This window comes from Tupaia chinensis, unplaced genomic scaffold, assembly GCF_000334495.1.
Source record: "Tupaia chinensis unplaced genomic scaffold, TupChi_1.0 Scaffold000278_1, whole genome shotgun sequence".
Lineage (NCBI taxonomy): Eukaryota > Metazoa > Chordata > Mammalia > Scandentia > Tupaiidae > Tupaia > Tupaia belangeri.
In genome coordinates, this window is record NW_006159761.1 from 771,227 (window position 1) to 793,276 (window position 22,050).

Sequence of the window (22,050 nt, forward strand, 5' to 3'; positions counted from 1 at the left end):
GTCAGATAAGGGACTGATAACCAGAATTCACAAGGAACTCAAGCAGCTGTTCCGAAAAAAGACAATCAATCCTGTTAAAAGATGGGAGAATGAGTTAAAAAAAAAAAAAAACCACTCTCTAAACATGATATACGAATAGCTAAATGGCATATGAAAAAGTGCTGAACATCCCTCACTGTAAGGGAACTGCAGATCAGAACAACAGTGAGATACCAGTCAGAATGACGATTAAAAAAAAAAAATGGTAAGTGCTGGCAGGGTGTGATGAAAGGGGAACTCTCTTACACTGCTGATGGGAGTGTAAATTGGTCCAGCTACTGTGGAGAACAATTTGGAGATACCTCAAAAATCTACAAATAGAACTACCATATGATCCAGCAGTCCCACTCCTTGGTATCTACCCAGAGGACAGAAGAATACTTAATTGGAAAAGCGCTTGCATATCGAGCTTTATTGCTGCACTATTCACAATTGCTAAGTCATGGAAATGACCCAAATGCCCACAAATAGATGACTGGATAGAAAAACTGTGGCACATATACTCTATGGAATACTATTCAGCCATAAAAAATGACAAAACCCTGGCTTTTGACAGGAAGTGGATGAATTTGGAAGATTTACTGCTGAGTGAAGCAAGCCAGGCTATGAAGGAGAGGCATCGTATGTCCCCACTTAATATATACTGAGTGTCCGCACTCTGTGACTGAAACTGATTGACTAAAGGATATAGACACACAATAAATGGATGTAAATACCAGATATAGTGTGTGTGAAAGAGGAGGGACTGAGGAAGGACATTTAGAAGAAAAATAGGGAGGCAAAGCATTAATGGGACAAAGAAATGTAGTATTATCTTTTGAAGATATTTTATAGTCTTATCAACTATACTAGGGAGAAATGTTAATGTAAAATAATTCATTTTGTAAGCTAAATAATGTGATTGAATGTATTAAAAAAAGAAAAAAATGTTTCAAAAAAGGAACACGCAAAGCAATAAATAGCTAAATCTGTGATGAGAAGGCTTAGAAGGCATGATACCTACATAATGATAGTGAAACTTCAGCCAAAGTTGTGCATCTGTTAAATTGCGGATTACTTCTTAATAGCTTATTGTTCAAATTATATAAAATATTCTTAAGTAATAAAGACTTGATGGAGAAACAAACAAACAAAAAAGATAGTATGGATTCTGGGACCAGCAATTGGCATAATGGCTATGTTGCTGGACTCCCATGTAGTTGATTGCAGTTTGAGTCTTGGACCTGGTGGCTTAAACTCACGCCAGGCATGTGTACGTGCATGCCCAAGATCTAGAAAGGAGAATGGAGGAAAAGGGATTGCGGCATGGCCATACCCCCCCCGGGGGTTGATTTCTTGCTTTCTGTCTCTCTGTCTCTGTCTTTGTGGCAATTGCACATGCCCTATAGTAAAAATAGTCTCAAAAAAAACCAAAAACGTAGTTTGGATTCTCACATCCAAAAATGAATAAAGTCATTATGCATTTATATCAGAAATACTGTTTTAGGATTGATTCCATAACACAGCAGAGAAACCCTGTGCATAGGAAACTGGATCCCACAGTTGACTACAATTTGAGTCCCAACCCAGTGATTTGAAGAACACACTAGGTGGGAACCAGCAATTAGCATAATGGCTATGTCACTGGACTCCCATGTAGTCGATCGCGGTTCACGTCCCGGACCCGGTGGCTTAAAACTAACGCCGGGCACGTGTACGTGCGTGCCCAAGATCCTGAGAGGAGAAGGGATTGCAGCGTGACCATCCTCCCTGGGGGCTGATGTCTCGCCTTCTGTCTCTATGTCTCTCTCTGGCTGTCTGGCGAGCGCACGTGCCCTATAGTGAGGAACCTCTCCAAAAAAAAAAATAAATAAATAAGAACACACTAGGCACATATGTACATGTGTCATGGGTTCTGATAGGATGGAAAAATGGAGGAAAAAGGATTGCATTGTGACCATGCCCCATTGGGGCTGTTTTATCTCCTTCCTACTCCCCACTGGTGAGCACATATGCCCTGTGGAAATTAAAAAGAATGACAAAAGACTATTTTAGTTTATTTGTTTATTTTTAAAGTTTATTTTAGTCATCATAGAGAACATGAGAGCACATGTGAGAGAGGGAGGAAAAGAGAGAATGGCACTTTCAACAGGGTTCCATCACACCAAAATCCCTCTTCCCTAGTCTTTCAGTTCTTTAGGATCTTGGGCATGTTGCATTCACACCAGGCATAATCTTCTTTTCTTTTTAAGAATTATTTAACTAACTATATTCATTTTAATTTGGCCAGAAAGGGAGAAGGAGAGAGAGGGGGAGGGAGAGAAAGTGAGAAAGCAAGCCACCAGGTCTAGGACTTGAATTATAGTTGGCCATGTGGGAGTCTAGTGCTCTTAACCACCATGCCACCTGCCAGCCCCCACCAGGTGTAATTTCAAGCTGACCCAGGTATCTAAATACGTGATGGGCCTTGTGACTCTAGCACTGCAGTTCAGTTTGCTGCTAACTGCCACCAGACTAGGCAAAATATGTTATCTTGGGGCCAGCAGATGGCATAGAAGCAAGCGGCCGAGCATGGTTCAAGTCCCAGATCCAGTGGCTTGAAAATCACACCAGGCACATATGCATGTGTGCCCAAGATGCCAGGTGGAGAATGAATAAGGGACTGTGTTGTGGCCACCCTCCCTAGGGGTGATTTCTCACTTTCTCTTTCACTATCTCTCTTTCTCAGGTGAGTGCACGCACCCTCTGGCTAAAACCTCCTAGAAAATAAAAAAGCTATCTTAAAACAGGATCTTTGAATATGCTTTTCTGTCTAGAGAGTCAGAAAAATATAATATTTTATGTTCTTTTTGTTATCTTGTTTGTTGTACTCAAAGAAAATTATTGCCTTTTATTTTTCTGAACCTAGTTATATCTAATACTTTTATTATAGTACCTGAGTTAGGAAATTGTGATTTACTTGCAGCATTCGTCTCAAGAGTCTCAATGCCAACACAGATATTACCTCCCTGGCACGGAAGGTGGTTGAAGAATGTAAACTCATTCACCCCTCAAAACTAAATGAGGTAGAACAGCTGTTATATTATCTGCAGAACCGGCGTGATTCTTTGTCAGGAAAAGGTGAGTAGAATCCTGACTTTGTAATGCAAGACCAGAGTTGACTATAGTTTGCATTTTTGATATTTGAGTGTTGGTTGGGTTTGTTTGTGTTTTTATTTTGCTTGTTTTATCAGTGCTATGAATGAATACATGAATAAAAGGATAAACAAGCATACCAGTTTCTTATGTGCCAAACTTTATATTAGATGCTTCTACATAAAATTATGTGAGTCTGGTTCATTTTGTCTGTATGTGTGGCCAGTGAAATAAGGAATGAAAAAAAAAATGTCAGTCCAATTGATTGCATAAAAATAAGAAACTTATTTTCTCAGCCCTAACTAGATAATATATTTAAAAGTTCTTATTTATAACTTGAATGGGTTACTTAAGTGGTAAAAATAAATGTCTTATGCTTTGAACTCTCCTAAAGTTACAACTTTTATGAATCTTAATTAGGAAATAATTTTTCATTACTCATTGTCTTTATCATTGCCTTTCTCTTGTCCTCAGTTCCCTCATAAAAAGGACCAAGCAACCAAATTATTAGCACCAAAGAAGTGATTACTTGTAGAAGATTATTTGTATTACTTTCAAATAATCTAAGCCAAAAACAAAGGAAAAAAACTACTTCAGTGGAAATGGTCTCAGATTAGCGAATACTTAGTTGTTATTTTATGGCATTTACTAAATTTACATATCTTTCAACTTTGGTGAGCTGAGCTATACAATGTATGCTCTTAAGATACTGTATCAGTGTTCAAATTTTGACTGAATTAAGTAGAAATAAATTTTAAAAAGTTTTGGATTTTTTTTTCAAAATAATCTATCTTTTTTTTCCATCTACACCAAATAAAATGCCTAATATATACTTTTCTTTAACACATATTCTATGATCAGTATGTATTTGTTGAATTAACTGAGTAGCTATAAATTTACTTAAAAATGAAAATTGGGACCAGCAGTTAGCGTAATGGCTGTGTCACTGAACTTCCATATAGTCAACCGTGGTTCGAGTCTCATACCTGGTGGCTTAAACTCACGCTGGGTGCATTTGCGTGCGTGCCCAAGATCCCGAGAGGAGAATGGAGGAGAAAGGATTGCGGTGTGGCCATCTCCCCAGGGGGCGTGATTTCCCGCTTGCCGTCTCTCTGTCTGTCTCTGTCTTTATGATGAGCACAAGCGCCCTATAGCAAAAAAAAAAAAAAAACTCTCAAAAAAAAACCATGAAAATAGGCACTTTGAACTTGATTGCTTCTAATAATGTAACTGTCACTCAGTGTAAACTGGTAATTAATAAGTTTTATATATAGATAAGGAAAATATTGTCAAGAACAATTTTTACTAAACAAACATTTTATGGTAGAATATATGTGTTAAGATGTTTATAAATGAGAGATCACATCTTTTTAAAAATTAATTAATTAATTTAGTCATTTACTGTACATCAATACAATATTACAAAATGAGATTTTCCATCCAGTATACATTCTATATTGACTTAATCAAGTATATTACCATACATGTTATCATTAACAAATAATTTTCTATTTTTTACTTACATATTTTGCTCTCCCCCCTTGATTCCCTGCCTCTCAACTTCTGGCATCTCCCCCCTTTCTCTACACTGTCTCTGGTATGTACAGTTGTTTTCCATGCCCTTTCCCCCCACATTTTATTGATTCACTAAAGATCTTAATTAATTTAAAGACTTTCATCAACAAGTACAGCTGATATATTTATGAATGTATGTCTGATTTTAGACATGACACCTCAGTGAATAAAGTAAGCATACTATAACACCTCGCTGGGGCTTTGTAGCTTACTGCAGTCATTAAATAGGTATTAATAGGTTTTTTAATGCATTTTTAATTTCAAAAAAACAGTTTTAGTTTTACTAGATCAAAATTAACAAATGTTAAGAGAAATTTGCTTAAAACTTAAAGCCAGGAAGAAGGTTGGGATTCAGTTCAAATAGTAGGTAGATGAACCTATCAACAGTTCAAGAGAAGAAAAAAATCCTTAAATACAAAAATCAAATCATTAAAGAAAATCAGTAATGTTTAAAGTGAAAAAATTCTATTTCACTAGTTCAGACTCACGAAATTAATCATTCTATTGAATTTGCAGTGTTACTGTGGTCTTATCTTTCTACTTAAACTCTGGAAGTTAACATTCAACTACAGACTTGTCCCTACCATTAGTCTGGCTACTTTATTGGTTGTTTCTTGTGCGTGTCCAACTTTAGTTTTCCTGGTATAATACTCTACTCCTTTCAGCATTTCTTGGAGAGCTGGTCTGGTGTTGGAAAATTCTTTCAGGTTTTGTTTCTCTGACATTATTTTTGTCTTTTTTTTCCATATGAAAGATAATCTTGCTGGGTATAGTATTCTTGGTTGAAGTTGTTTTTCGCTTAACACTGAATATATTTTCCCAATCTTTCCTTGCTTGCATTGTTTCCGATGAACAGTCTGATGTTAGCTTTATGGGATATCCTTTGAAAGTAGCTTGATGTTTCTCTCTTGCCAATTTTAGTATCTTGTCTCTGTGGTTTTAGTCAATCTGGCTATGATGTGCCTCGGGGAAGATCTTGGGTTGATTCTATGTGGGGTCTTTTGTATTTCTTGGGTCTGGATATTTGAGTGCCTCTCTAGGTTTGGAAAATTTTCTTCCAGGATTTCATGGAATAGATTATCAATGCCCTTATTAATTTCTTCACCTTCTAGGATACCAATGATCTGGATGTTTGGGTGTTTAATGATATCTAATATTACTTGTATGTTATTGTCATTTTTTGAGGTTATTTTCTCAGTCTTTTTGGTGAATTTTTCTAGGTCAGAGGTTCTTCTACATCTGATGAGATCTGATCTTCTGCATGATCTAATTTGCTTTTGATATTTTCAATGGAAGTTTTGATTTCTTGTATTACATCCTTCATCTCTACCAATTCCCTTTGATTCTTTTTTATGATGTGTATCTCCTTTTTCAGATTGTGCAAGAACTTCCTCACCTCCTGAAAGTCAGTGTCTCTTTTCTCTTGCATCTTGTGGAGTTAGTTGTCTCTCTTCTCTTGCATCTCTGTTAGCTTTGTCACTATGAATACTTTAAATTCCTTTTCTGACATTCTTCTGAGTTCTCTTGTATCCTTTGTGGAGGAAGAAGAGTTATTCTTTTCTGTTAGAAGAGATATTTTTCTTGGTTTCTCATATTTCTCGTGCCTCTGCAGTGGTTTCTGGCCTTCAGATGGATTGTACATTTCTTTCTATTTTTTTGGAGTTAAATTTTGATCACTGAAATAAGTCATTGACCAGCACAATCCTGGTGACCAGCTCTGGGAGCAGGAGCGAGCAGTTCAGTACACTGTGGATGGTGCAGAGGAGGGAGGACCAGCCCTCATTGTGGAAGGGGATGATGCTGCTTGTGTTGGGGACTGTCTTCAGGTAGCTTTTGCTGTTACAGTTTGAATGCTGGATATCAAGGAGAGAACGATTTAGGGAGATTTTATCACTGACATAGATGTTAAATCCAGTCTCCCGGTATGCCTGATCCAATTGTTTAGCGTAGGTCATGGGGTAAGGTCTCCCTTGTTCTCCATTTCATGCTGAGCATCCCTCTTGCTGGCCTCCTTGTCATGCCAGTCCTTCAGCTTCTGCCCATCTCCCAAGAAAAATGTCTTCTTTTGCTGATCATGTGAGCCCTGTCAGGCTGCTGGCGCCACTGCTGCCCAGGATCCCTCAGGGTTGCTGTCTGACTGCTTTTTGCGGTACAATGCCCAGAGCCCCATGATGGGTAGGAGGACCAGGGCCAGGAGCACCAGCGCCACCGCCTGCATTAGCCACTTCCCTTTCCGCCTCATCTGGATGGGTCATCCCCACCACCTGCAGCTCTGTGGGTCAGCCTGTCTGCCCAGCGGCAGCAGAAGCGACAGAGGAGCGCCCAGCTCCAATTCCAGGCCACTTCCACTGCTAGTCGGCTGAGAGATCACATCTTCAATTAGATTCAACATAAACAAAGTAAAATCAGGTCTTTTTTTTTTTTTTTTTTCCTGTAAGGTGTGTGTGCTCACCAGAGAGAAAGAGACAAAGAGACAGAAAAAGAGCGATCCCCCCGGGGAAGATGGCTGTTCTACAATCTCTTCTCCTCCATTCTTCTCTCGAGATCTGGGAATGATGTTTCCCGCGTGAATTTAAGCTTCCGGTTCCAGGACTTGAACCTCGATGGGATTCCCAGGACATAACCATTACACCATCTGCTGGTTCCTATCTTTTAAGATCTACTTGTGTTTATGGTGAATTATACATTATAATTTTTCCTTCATTGAAAAAATTATTTTATACATTCAATCACTATACATCACTTACTTTTATATAAAGTATATTTCTCCAACATGAGTACACTTCACACCAATCCAGTTGAGGATATTATACACATTATCAATAATCCATTTCTGTGTCCCATAAGTTTCTTGGCCTCTTTTTTCTCCTTAATTTCTTTCCTCATACTTTCACCCTCTTTCACCCTCTTCTCACACTGTCTTCAGTATCCCTAACCATTTTCCATGCTTCTATGTCCTCTAATCTCTCAGTTTCCGCCATAGAGTACAGACAGTCTGTATATGTTTAGTGGAGACATATAATGTTCTCTTTCATAGCCTTGCTTGAGTCACTCAGCAATAAATCTTCCATATTCACTCACTTTCTATCAACTGCCAGGATTTTTTTTTTTTATGGCTGAGTAGTATTTCATAGAGTATATGTGCCACATTTTTTCAATTCATTCATCTGTTCGTGGACATTTGGGTTGGTTCCATATCTTAGTAATTATGAATAATGCCACAATAAACATAGATGTGTACCCATTTTGTCCAGTTGAGTGTTCTTCTATCCTTTGGGTATATATCTAGGAGTGGAATTGCCTGATCATATGGCAGTTCTATTTGTAGATCTTTGAGGAATCTCCATATTGTTTTCCCTAGGGGCTGGACCAATTTACATACCCACCAATAATGTAGGAAAGTTCCTCTTTCACCATAGCTCCACCAACACTTACCAGTTTGTTTTCTTAATCTTAGCTATTCTGACTGGGGTTAGGTGGTATAACATTGTCGTTTTGACCTATATCTCTCTTATGATAATGGATGTTGAGCATTTTTTCATATGCTTTTTGCCTCTTTGTATGTCTTCCTTAGAGAGTTGTTTGTTCAGCTAATTTTCACATCCTTTAATTGGGTTGGTTATTTTTTTTTTTCAGGTGAGCTGCTTGAGTTCCCTGTGTACTCTGGTTATCAGTCTCTTATCTGAGGCATAATTTACAAAAATATTCTCCTATTCTGAGGGTTGTCAAATCACACTAATTATTGTGTCTATGGTGCCAAATTAATATAAGTCTGAGGGCATTTATATAAAAATTATTTAATGAAAATCTTCACTGAATTTTAGGGCAAATTAAAATTTTAACCTCCCTCCCCCCAAATCAGGAAAATATGAAATACTTTTTGTCCTACTACATGAATAAAGTAATTTAAATCAATATTTTTCATCCACATATTAGTAATAGAAATGTGTGAAATGAGTTACTATATTAATGTGTACACTTTTTAAAAACTATTCAACATTTCTTCCTTAACTTCGTATTTGATCATTCAAAGCTAGAAACCTTTCTCAAAAAGTGATTGAAACAAAACAATATTAACCTATTTGATTTTATTTATTACCTTAAGTGATTTTTTTTCTCTTGCTTATTTAAAACTACTGTCATGGTAAATTTAGTTTAAAATCCATGAGCTTGCTCAGTATGGCTCCTGTCCTTTGAAAATAATGAGGATTAATTCTATTATAGACATATTTATTTGCTAATTGTAGATGAAACTTTTGATACTATTCTAACATTAATGCTCACATATTACTTTAAATATTTTGAACCAGATAACTAAAGTGTTTTTGATGTTTTTTGTTGTTGTTGAGAGTTATGCTATTAGTTAAATAGCTTAAGATTTTAATCTGTGAATACCTCTTTATTTGAGAATAAGTGAGGATTAAATTACTGCAAACCTTGAATATTTTCTTAATTTATTATTTTAATTTTACCTATTAAAATAAATCAGTCAATAACTATTTTTATTTTAGCTTGTACATTTACCCAAATTATTACTTTTCCTTTGCTAATTTTCATTTGGTTTTTATAGTACTCAAGTCATTGCCTTATTGATTTTCCTATTCTCACCTTAAATTTAATTAGGAAAGGAAGTAGAGGATATTTAGGTTAAACTATTCACTTTTTATTGGCAAGTCTTCTTATTTACATACCCTAAAAAGTTAACCAAGGAGGAAGTTAAAATTGTTACATAACTTGGTAATTACTTGTAAACTGTATTATCTGTACTCTCCTTGATATCCTTGTTAGAACAGAAGGATTATAGATGAGCATTTTTTATACAGTGAGAAAAAGTAGATTATTTTTGCTATAGGGCATGTGTGCTCTTAAGAGAGACAGAAAGCAAAAAATTACCCCCAGAGTGATAGCCACACCACAATCGTTTCTCCTCCATTCTTCTCTTGGGATTTTGGGTACACACGCACACAAGCCCAGCATGGGTTCCAAATTGCCAGGTCCAGGACTCAAATCACGGTCTACTACATGGGGTCCAGTGACATAACTATTAGGCCATCTGCTATTCTCAACTCTTTACTTTAAATATTCCCACTTAGCTAGAATAAACTCAGCTTCTGAAAATAAAAATTGCCCAGAAAACTTAAAAACGGAATTCTCCTCATTAAAAAAAAATTTTTTTTGACAGAAAAAAAAGAAAAATCAAACAAGCCTAAAGACCCACCTCCTTTTGAAGGAATGGAGGTAAGATTGCATGTGTTCTAATATAGTAAAGGACTGACTAGAAGGTGATGCCTTTACCACCAATAATGTAATTATATTAATCAGATGTAGAATTTTTTAAATGATAAAACTTAGAAATACCTGGAAAAAAAAGTCACTATTTAATTGATAAAGATAAAAACTATTGGCTGTACGTTTTAGACATAATTTAGTAGGATAAATAAATGGTAAACATATTGTGAATATTTTTATTATAGTATTTTTATCTGTGATAGTAGACACAAATTATTTTGTATTACATTTATGATACTTAATACTGATAGAGAAATTATAGAGCATGTATACATCTCATTATATTATATGGCTTATACTTTCATGTTCAATTCCAAGTGTTCTAAGGTCTAAAATCCCACTCTATAAAGATGGGTACTATGAATTGTTTGAACATTTTTATACTATTGTAAAGTACAGAATGTTGATAAGAGAATTTTACAAATCCTTTAACAATGTATCTGTTGAAAATTGTTGTAACTATTCCTTGCCTCTTCCTTTGTGACAGATTGATGAAGTTGCTAACATAAATGACATGGATGAATACATTGAGTTATTATATGAAGATATTCCTGACAAGGTTCGAGGTTCTGCTTTAATCCTGCAACTTGCTCGAAATCCTGATAACTTGGAAGAACTACTGTTAAATGGTGATTTTATAGCTATAAATAATAAAATAGAAAAAAATTGTAAAACATTTTAAGTTATTTAATTACAGAAATAAGTTTATTTATACCAAATCTAGGAATGTGTTTATTTTCTAGTTATTTATTACCTACCTTCTAATTCAAGTTTTTTTTAATTGCCAGAGGCCACATGTGCTTGCCAACAGAGAAAACACCCCCTACTGGGGTGTGTCCATGCTATGGTCCCTTTTCCATTTTTTCCATTCTATCAGGATTTGGCATATGCTGATATATACACTTGGCATGCTTTTCAAGCCACCAGGGCCAGGGTTCAAAACACAGTTGGCCATGTGAGATCTGGCACCCTTAACTACTAGGCTATAGGGCCATCGCCTTCTTATTCAAATTTCTTAACATGAGAGCATAGCATTTAAATATTTGCTGGAATTCACAAAGCATATATTTTTTCATTATTTTAATTTTTAAAATTAAAAAAATTGTACATATTCGTGAGGTTCAATGTGGTGTTTTGATACTTTCATACACTGTACAATGATCAAATCAGAGTAGTTAATGCATACATCAGTTGTATCACTTCTTTGAGGTGAGAACATTTAGAACCATCTTTTCTAGATATTTTAAAATATACTTAAATTACTGTTAACTGTAGTTACCCTACTATGCTATAGAACACTAGAACTTACATTTCCTATCTAATTGGAACTTTGTACTTTTTTCTTGAGAGACAGAGATAGACAAAAAGCAATAAGTCACCACACAGGGGGATTGACCATGCTGCAGTCCCTTCTTCTCTATTCTTCTCTCATGATTTTGGGTACTCGCCTGGCATAAGTTTTAAGTCGTCAGGTTCAGGACTCGAATTGTGGTCAACTACATGAGAGTCCAGCGACATAACCATTATGCCATCTGCTGGTCCCAGAACTTTGTACATTTTGACCAGCTTCTTTCCATCTTCCCTTTCTCTTTTCCTACCATAGTCTCTGGTAACCACTTTTTAACCCCTCTACTTACATTAGGTCAACTTTTGTAAAGTCTACATATGGAGGAGATCATACAGTATTTTTTTTCTTGTGTTTGATTTATTTTTCTTAGCATAGTATCTTTCTTGCTCATTCATGTACCATTATTGATAGGATTTCATTCTTTTTTATGGCTGAATAATATTCTATATGTATCCGTACCACATTATCCATTGTTGGAAATTTAAGTTGATTCCAAATTTTAACTATTGTGAGTAGTGTTGCACTGAACATGAGAGTGCAGTTATCTCTTCAACATACTGATTTCATTTCCTTTGGATATGTACCCAGAAGTAGGATTGCTGATCATATGGTAGTTCTGTTTTTAATTTTTTGTTAAACCTCTTTATTGTTTTCCATAATGGCTATCCTAATTTTCCTAATTTACATCCCCACCATTAGTGTGCTAAGGGTTCTCTTTTCTTCATATCTTTTCAACATTTGTCTTTTATCTTTTTGTTAATAGCCATTCTAACTGGAGTGAGTTCATAGCTCACTGTGTTGTCTCTTTGTTTGCTTGTTTTGTTTTGTTTTATATTTGAGAGATTTTTGCTATAGGTTGCATGTGCTCACTGGAGAGAGAGAGACAGACAGAAAGTGAGAAATCACCCCTCAAGGGGATGGCCATGTTACGATTCCATCTCCATTCTCCTCTCAGGATTTTGGGCACACATGCATGCCTGGCATGAGTTTCATGCCACTGGGTCTGGGACTCTACCACTCTATCAACTATGTAGGACTCCAGTGCCTTAACTGCTATGCTACCTGATGGCCCCTCGTTGCGGTTTTCATATACATATCCCTGATGATGATCATTGCTGAACATTTTTTCATGTAACTGTTGGCCATTTGTTTCATTTAAGGAATGTTTATTAACACCTTTTGTCTTTTTTAAAAAAGAATTAAACTTTATTTATTTTAATTTGCCCAAAGGGAGAGAGAGGGAGGGAGGAGAGAAGGGGGAGAGAGAGAGAGAGTGCGAGAGAGCAAGAACGCACGCAAACTTCCAGGTCTGGGACTCGAACCACAGTCAGCCATGTGGGAGTTCAGCGCCCTTAACCACTGTGCCACCTGCTGTCCCCTTTTGTCCATTTTAAAATAGGGATATTTATTTTCTTGCTGTTGGGTTCTTTAGATTCCTTATATATTTTGTTTTTGTATGTGTGGTTTTTGTGTGTTTGGTTTATTTTGCTATAATGTGCATGCAGTTGCCAGAAAAAGATGAGGAGGGGAGTGAGAAATCAACTTCCAGGGAAGCGACTACATGGCAGTCTTCACCCCCATTCTCCTCTTGGAATTTTGGTCATACATGCACATGGGAGTGCATACTTTTCTAGCCTCTGGGTTTGGAACTTGAACCAGGAAGTCAGCCATGTGAGATTCAGCCACTAACTACCACACCATTGGCTGACCCACGTTACTTACATTTTTTGGATATTAACTCTTTGTCAAATGTATAGATTGCTAATTATTTTTTCCTATTCTGTAGTTGCCTCTGCATTTTGTTGATTGTTTCCTTTGCTGTGCAAAAACTTTTTAGTTCAATATAATCACACTTGTCTATTTTTGCTTTTGTTTCCTGAATTTTTTAATTCTTTTTGGAAAAAAGCTTGCCCAGACTAGTGTCATAAAACCTTTCTCTTGGGGCCAGCAGGTGGTATGGTGGTTAAGATGCTGCTGACTGGCTCAAGTCTCAGACCTAGCACCTTATTTGGTCACTTTCCCCCTCTCTCTTTCTCTGTCTCTCTCTAGTGAGCATATGCCCCCCCATAGTAAATTTAATAATAATAAATTAAATAATTTTTTAAAAAACCTTTCTCCTATGTTTTCTTCTACTAGATTAATTAGTAATAGTTTGGGATTTTAGATTTAGGTTTTAAGTTCATGTCAAGTTGATTTTTATATAGTAAGGAGTCTAGTCTCATTCTTCTGTATATGGATATCCTATTTTCTCAGCACTGTTTTATTAGAGTTTTGTTTACCCAGTGCATGTTGTTAGTACCTTTGTTGAAAATCAGTTGACTATAGATGCATTTATTTCTGGGTTCTCTGTTCTGTTCCATTGGTCTGTGTGTCTTCGTTTATGCTAGTACTGTGCTGTTTTGGTTACTCTAGGTTTGTGGTATATTTTGATATCAGAGTGATACTGTCAGCTTTGTTCTTTTTACTCAAGATTACTTTAGTTACTTGTCATCTTTTGTGGTTCCATATAAATACAGGATTTTTGTTCCTATTTCTATAAAGAATTCCATTGATATTTTGATAGGGATTACATTGTATATTTAAATTGCTTTGAGTAGTATCAATATCTTAACAATAATATCAATAAATACCAATTTGTAAACACTGGATATCTTTCCATCTGTTTGTGTTCTCTTCAACTTCTTTCATCAGTGTTTTATAGTTTTTGATGCAGAGATACTTTACTCCCCAAAATTTATTCCTAGGTTTTTATTTTTTCTTTGTTTGTTTTTAGGTTTTTGTTTGTTTGTTTGTTTTGCTATTATAAATAGGATTGCCTTCTGGATTTCTTTTTCAGATAGTTTGTTATTGGTGTATGGAAATGCAACTGATTTTTTAAACTTTGATTTTGTATCCTGCAACTTTGCTGAATTAGTTACTAGTTTTAACAGTTTTTGGTGATCTCTAGAATCATCTGTATATACGATCATGCTGACTACTAAAAAGGATAATTTGATTTCTTCCTTTCCAATTTGGATGCCTTTTATGTTTTTGTTACCTAATTGCAATGCTGTGTTGAATAGAAGTGGTGAAAACGATCATCCTGATCTTTCCAGATCTTTGATGATAAACTTTCATTGTTTTTCCCTAATTCAGTAGATGTTAACGGGTTTATCATATAGGGCCTTCATTGTGTTGGGGCACATTTTTTCTTTACCCGATTTATTGAAAAATTTTAGTATGAATGGATGCTCAAATTTTTCTTATGCATATTCTCTATCAATTGTGATTATAATATGATTTTTGTCCTTTATGTTAATACGATGTATCATATACATTTGTTTATTTGCTTGTTTTTAATTGCCTGAGGGCACATACATTTGCCTACAAGAGAGGGAGAGAAAGGACCCTTCATTGGGGCATGGTCATGCCTCAGCCCTGTCTCTTTGCTTTCTTCATTTTGTTGGAATTTGGGGCATGCACATCCATGCACTTGGCATGTTTTTCAAGCCACCAGTACTAGGTTTCATCAACCATGTAGTATCTGGCTCCCTGAACCACTAGGCTGTGAGGCTGGCCTGTATCACATTTATTAATTTGCATATGTTGAACCATTTTTAAATCTCTGGGATGGATCCCACTGATAACAATTAATGATCTTGTTAATGTGTTGTTGAATTCAGTCTGCTAGTATTTTGTTGAGAATTTTCGCATCTATGTTCATCAGGGATATTGGCCTATAGTTTTCTTTTGTTATGTCCTTGTCTGGATTATATCAAGGTAATGCTGACCTTAGAGAATAAATTTAAACATATTCTCTCCCTTTTCAATTTTCTGGAATTGTTTGAGAAAAATTAAGTCTTTAATTTTTTTTTTTTTCATAACGGAGTCTGTGCATACACATGAGAGAGAAAGGGATACAGAAAGACAAGTACCCTCCACAGGGTCTGGTCATAGTATGATCTCCTTTCTCTAGTCCTCCAGCCCATTGCATCTTGGGCATTCACATGCATGTCTGACATGTTTCAGACTGACTGGGAAAGGAATTTTAACCACAGTCACCATGCGGGATCCAGTTTCTCTTGAGCTGTATATTATCACTGCCACAGAGATGGCATTCTCAGTTCTTCATATATCTGATAGAATTTGGCAGAGAAACCATCAAATCTTGGGCTTTTCTTTTTTGGGAGATATTTTACTATTGATTTAATTTCCTCACTCTTTATTGGTTTGTTCAGATTTTGTTTCTTCATAATTTAGTCTTGGTAGGTTATATGTGTCTAGGAATTTATTAATTTCTTCTAGATTAGCTAATTCATTGTGTAATTGTATAATACTCTCTTACGATCTTTTGTATTTCTGTGGAATCAATGGTAATGTCTTCTTTTCCATTTGTGGTTTTATGTATTTGAGTTTGTTTGTTTTCTTTAGTCTAGGTAAAGGTTTGTCAATTTCATCTTTTCCAAAAACTGGCTTTTAATTTCACTGACTTTCTTTTCTTTTTTTTTGTCTAAAGGTTGTATGTACTCGCCAAAGAGAAATAGAGAGAGAGGGAAAAAAGCACCCCCTAGGTGGGATACCCACACCGCAGTCCCTTATTCTCTACTCTCCTCAGGATTTGGGGCACACATGCGCACATGCCCAGTGTGTTTTTCATGTCATCAGGTCCAGATTGGAACCATGTCATTAGGGATCCAGCTGTCTTAACCACCACACTGTCCCATCTCTGACTTTTTGTTTTGTTTTCATAGAGTGTATTTTGGTTATTTTTGCTCTGATATTTATTATTTCCTTTCTTTTACTAACTTTGTGTTAAGTGCTTGTTTTTCTTGCTCCTTGAAGTGTGAAGTTAGGTTTCTTATTAGAAATCTTTCTTCCTTTTAGATATAGGTGTTTATTGCTGTGAACTTTCCTCTAAGAACTGCTTTTGCGATATCTTACAGGCTTGGTATGTTGTGTTTCTATTCTTGTTTATCTCAAGAAATTTTTAAATTTCCCTTTTAATTTCTTCATTAACCCATTGATTATTCAGAATCATGTTTGATTTTCATTGATCTATCAAATTTTCAAAGTTTTTCCCATTTCCTTTTTCCAGTTTTTCCTGTTTTTAGTTTTATGCCATAGTGGTCAGGAAAGATAATTGATATGATCTCTGTCTTGAGTTTGTTAAAACTTATCTTGTGGCTTTACATGATCTATGCTGGAGAATGTTGCATGTACGGCTGAGAAGAATATGTATTCTGCAGCAGTTGGATGGAATGTTCTATAAACCCATCTGGCCTGTGGTGCAATTTAAATCTGACATTTCTTTGTTGGCTTTTCTGTCTGGATGATCTGTTTGTTGCTAAAAGTGGGGTATTGCAGTCCCCAGTTATTCACTTGTCAGAAATGCCATGATACATTTTTCTGTGCAAAAATGCATCACAACTTTTCCGATGACCCAATATTAAAATATTGCAGGCTATTTCTCTCTTTTGACCTAATAACATTTTAAAAATATATTTAGGTATTCTGATACTGGTTGTATATACATATATATTTACAATTGTTAAATCCTCTTAACTAATACTTACTTTTTTCATTATATAGGGATGTTCTTTGTCTCTGTTTACTGCTTTTTTCTTAAAGTCTATTTTATACATTTTGGTTTCCATTTGTATGGAATATCTTTTTCTATCACTTCACTTGGAATCTACATGTGTCCTTTAAGGTGAATGGAATCTCTTGTAGGCAGCAGAGAACTGGGTCTTACTTATTCAGCAACTTTATGTTGCTTACTTGGAAAATTTAATCCATTTATATTGGTAATTATTATTGATAAGTAAGGACTAATTCCTGATGATATATTAATTGTTTTCAGATTGTTTTGTAGACCCTTTGTTACTTTTTTCCTCTGTTGTTTATCCTTGTGGTTTTGTGACTTTCTGTGGTACTAAGCTTTGATTATTTTCTGATTTGTATATCTACTATTTCTTTTTTTGTGGTTACCATGGAACCTGACATAAAGAATTTTGTAGTTTTGGGACCAGCAGTTAGCGTAATGGCTATGTCGCTGGACTCCCATGTAGCTGACTGCGGTTCAAGTCCTGGACCCGGTGGCTTAAAACTCACGCTGGGCGCATGTGCGTGCGTGCCCAAGATCCTGAGAGGAGAATGGAGGAGAAAGGATTGCGGCATGGCCATCCCCCCTGGGGGGTGATTTCTCACTTTCTATCTCTATATCGCTCTCTCTCTCTGGCGAGTGCATGCGCCCTATAGCGAAAACCTCTCAAAAAAATAAAAGAAAAAAAAGAATTTTGTAGTTTTAAATAGACCATTTTATGCTGATAACGACTAAACTTTGGTGGCATAAAAATTCACAAGACTTCTTACCCTGCCCCCACAGTTTATATTTTTGTTGCCTTACATCTTTGTATATTGTGTATTTTTTACCCACTAATTATAGCTGTTTTACTGATCATTTTGACTTTTTACCTTCATACTGGATGTTGGAAAGATTTACAAAACAAGCACCATTACAGTAAGAGTATTCTAAGTTTTCTTGTGAATTTATCTCTACTGGTGGATTTACAAACCACTGAATTTAAACAAGGAAAATCAAGCATTAATGGTTCTGTATTATTTGTTTCTTGTACTCTGGGATACTAGAATATACAATCAAACATTTGTACAAATATGTATTATAATGTTATTAAAATTAGGGTCTTAATAAAATCATTAGTTTATTCTCAGTAGCTCAGCAAAAGCTGTTATTCTTTATAATTTTATTGAAATTGAATTTGACAAAAGATGCTTGCTTTTATTTTACTACAAGTGCTTACTAGTAAAGAAAGAGGAGGTTTAATCTTAAAATCTTTATCTCAGTGATACCACTATAGAATTATTTAAAATGTGGGGACCAGCAGATGGCATAATGGTTACGTCACTGGACTCCCATGTAGTGGACCGCAGTTTGAATCCTGGACCTAGTGGCTTAAACTCAGACCAGGTGCATGTGCGTGCATGCCCAAGATCCTGAGAGGAGAATGGAGAAGGGATTACAGCATGGCCATCTCCCCGGGGGTGATTTCTCTCTTTCTGTCTCTCTATCTCTCTCTGTCATTCTGGCAATTGCATGCGCCCTATAGCAAAAACCTCTCCCCGCCCCCTCTAAAAAATATTTAAAATGCATAGTTTTCTGATTATAGTTTTATTAAGAATAAAATTTGAAAGATGTCCTTATGTGAGCTATATCACATGAGAAAGAATATCTTTTCTCTGCTGTTAAATTGCTTGTATAGAGGCGAGGTATACCAGTAGCTTGTAGCTTGGGACTTATATCCAGAAATCTGTATGGAAAGACTTAGGATAATACCAACTAGGAAATTTGTACAATTTAAGCATTTTAAAAACTACTCAACTATATTAATACATTCTTTTAAAAGAATTAGACTATTACTAATAAAATTTTCTTTGACCATTACCCTATAATCTGTCATCAGTTTGAAGTCCATTCTTCTAGAACTTTTTCATATTTTTATATTTATGTGTGTAGAGGTTTTTTTTCTCTATTAAAACATAGGGTATGGCATGTGTGCGTGTGTGCCCAAGATCTCGAGAGGAGAATGAAGGAGAAAGAATTGCTGCTTGCCATCCCACCTGGGGGGTGATTTCTCACTTTCTATTTCTCTGTCTCTCTCTGTCTTTCTGGCGAGTGCCCACGCCCTATAGCAAAAACCTCTCAAAAAAAAAAAAAAAACCAAAAAAACAATAGGGTATTGCTTTATATGAAGATTTTACTAATTCATACTATTCATACTGTTTATTTATAAATATATATTTAAAACTAAATATATATTTAGTTTTAAAATTTTTTGATTACCTTATGAAGTTATACATAATCACAGTTATGATGCTGTTGGCTTTCAAAGCTACAACAGAATTGCATAGAGGGAAGGTTAAGAACAAGTAGAAGTGCCGTGATTCAGCTGTGTTTTTTGAATAAACACTAAATTTTTATAAGCTGATAAGTTATTTCCAGAATTCTGAAAAAGTTGATTTTGACTATTTTTACCAATTTTATCATTCACTTATGGAGGATTGGACTTTTAGAGATCCTTCCTTTGCCATTCTGCAAATGCTTGGTTCCAAAATTCATTTTTGTTGAAGGTTAGAGATAAAATTTTAATTGTTTTTCCATATTAGGCAGCAAGTTATTCCAAACTGGTTATGAATACTCCTTTTTTTGCCTTTTCTGTAATATGCCTACCATTGAAATGCCTTTTCTATAATATGCCTACCATTGAAATGCCTTTTCTATAATATGCCTACCATTCTTTTATTGAAACATCATATTTCTTAAAACTCACTCTGGGGGACTGGCAGTTGGCATAATGGCTATGTCACTGGACTTGCATGTAGTCGACTGTGGTTTGAATCCTGGCCCCGGTGGCTTAAACTCATGCCAGGTGTGTGTGTGTGCGTGCCCAAGATCCCAAAAGGAGAATGGAGGAGAAGAGATTGTGGCGTGGCCATCCCCCACGGGGGGTGATTTCTCACTTTCTGTCTCTCTGTCTCTGTCTTTCTGGCGAGTATATGTTCCCTATAGCAAAAACTTCTCTAAAAAAAACAAACAAACAAAAAACAAATAAAAATCCTCCTTCTGTGCCAGGCACTGTTCTTATAATATGTGGATCTGTTTTAGTGCTCTCTTTTTCTACTCTATTGGTCTACTTAGGGATTCCATCGCAGCATCATACCATTTGTTGTTACATTTTTGTTTTTTATTTTGACTGGAGCTTTAGAGTATGTAAGAAAAATGCTCCAGTTTGCTTCCTTTTTGTCTTGCTGGTCTTGTGCATTTGTCTGATAATGTCATTTTGAGATCACTTACTCTCATTCTGTGAAAAGTCTTAATGGAAACTTGACTGGTTTGCATTCAATTTATAAGTTAATTTTGGAGCACTTTGACCTTCTCTAAATAAACTTTTAATTTCTTTGGGCTCTTTCTTGACAACCTATATATAATACTTGTATTTATATTTTTATGAGGACATTATTCTGTACTAAAGGAAAAAAATGAAATAAAATTCAGCAAATAGGTCACTGAATTTGTGCCAAAATTTATTATATTATAGATGAAATTTTTATGCAGTTACTTTAAGAAATACTATTTCCTCTGGGTTATTTATGGTCAAACATGTGAAAATTACAGGATTAAATAAACTAAAGCAGATTATTTATTTTAAAGAATTATTTATTTAACTTTATTTACTTATTTGTTTTAAATTTGCTGCAGGGCACATAGGCTCATCAGAGAGAGAGACACAGAGAGATAGAAGGTGAGAAAGCAAGCCACCAGGTCTGGGACTTGAACTGTAGTCAGCCATGTGGGAGTCCAGCACCTTAACCACCACACCACTGACTGGCCCAGAACTTATTTATTATGTAGGAGTTTTTGAAGCCTTTATGTGCTACTGTATATTGCCCACCTTTTTAAGACACCAAAATAATTTTGTTCAATATGTATACTATTCCAGTACTCTACATTGTTTATATAAATAACTTTGTGAAACACTATCATAGGCTGGTTTTTACTTTGCTGCAAATTCATCTCTAAGTGGAATAATAACTAGTACAGTTAATTCTGTTTTTAAATAAAATAGGTATTTTTATTACCATATAAATACTAGTAATGCTGCTCATGAAGCACAATTGGTCCTGATAGCTACTAAAGACAGTTGAATTATGATTTCTATATTTTAGCATACGTATTTTAATTATTAAAAAATCTGTAGGCCGTGTTACACACTAATTTAAAATCGGTCTCAATATCTTATATTTACTTGATTCATCATAATTGTTAATCAGTTTGTTAATTTTACTTCCTTAAGATAAAATCTAGCAATGATACTTATTAAGCTACCTGGAAGCAGATTTTGTGAAATATTTTTTTATTTGTGTCTTTTGGCATATATTTAATATGATACTGAAACAGTAGACTTATTTTTATGTGTATAAATTGTTTGGGTTATTAATTTGCTTTAATGAAGCTAATGTTAGTCTGCTGAACTGTGCTTTATTATTTTAAGACCTATTCTAGTTTGTTGGCCTTCTTATAAAATATAGTAAATCAAATGTTAAAAAAGAGAAAAATTGGTACTGCTGTAGTACAATTACAAGTAGAAATGCAAATCAAGAAATGAATGACCTTGTAATATACATACTATGTTATTTTGGCTAAATCATATTTTATGTTTCTGTTTAAAGTATAGACACAAAGCTGCATGTTACAAATTTTTAAGGAAAAGTTATATTTTAGTTTTAAAAATAGCTTTCTGTATTGGAAAAACACATCCTACTTTTTTGACCCAGTTCTATCTTAGCTTTGTTATTTATTAATAACTAGACATTTAAAACCAATCACCCTTTATGTTAGAGGCAAAACAAATGATCATTTTTGTATGTCTCCTTTTTCTTTAGAAACTGCTCTTGGCGCATTAGCAAGAGTCCTGAGAGAAGACTGGAAACAGAGTGTTGAGTTAGCTACAAACATAATCTACATCTTTTTTTGCTTTTCCAGGTAAGTATAAACATTATGAAAGGAAGGTACTAGTCTGCTGCCTGTCTGTGTCATTGGTTGGTTGTACATCACTGGTTCTCTCAGTCTTTCTGTGTGTCTGCCTTTGCTCTGCCTCTGAAGTCTTAATCCTGTTGTATTCACCTTT

General features: G+C 35.3%; 1 protein-coding gene across 1 annotated transcript in view; it reads left to right on the top strand.

Moving 5' to 3' along the window:
• Window positions 1-22,050, top strand: part of KIFAP3 (kinesin associated protein 3) — a 210,846-nt gene that overhangs the window by 46,887 nt on the left and 141,909 nt on the right. Inside the window, exons 4-7 of the mRNA XM_027772485.1 lie at window positions 2,984-3,138; window positions 9,911-9,966; window positions 10,505-10,646; window positions 21,806-21,905. Coding sequence (XP_027628286.1) covers window positions 2,984-3,138; window positions 9,911-9,966; window positions 10,505-10,646; window positions 21,806-21,905 — 453 coding nt within the window. The remainder of the gene's footprint in view (window positions 1-2,983; window positions 3,139-9,910; window positions 9,967-10,504; window positions 10,647-21,805; window positions 21,906-22,050) is intronic.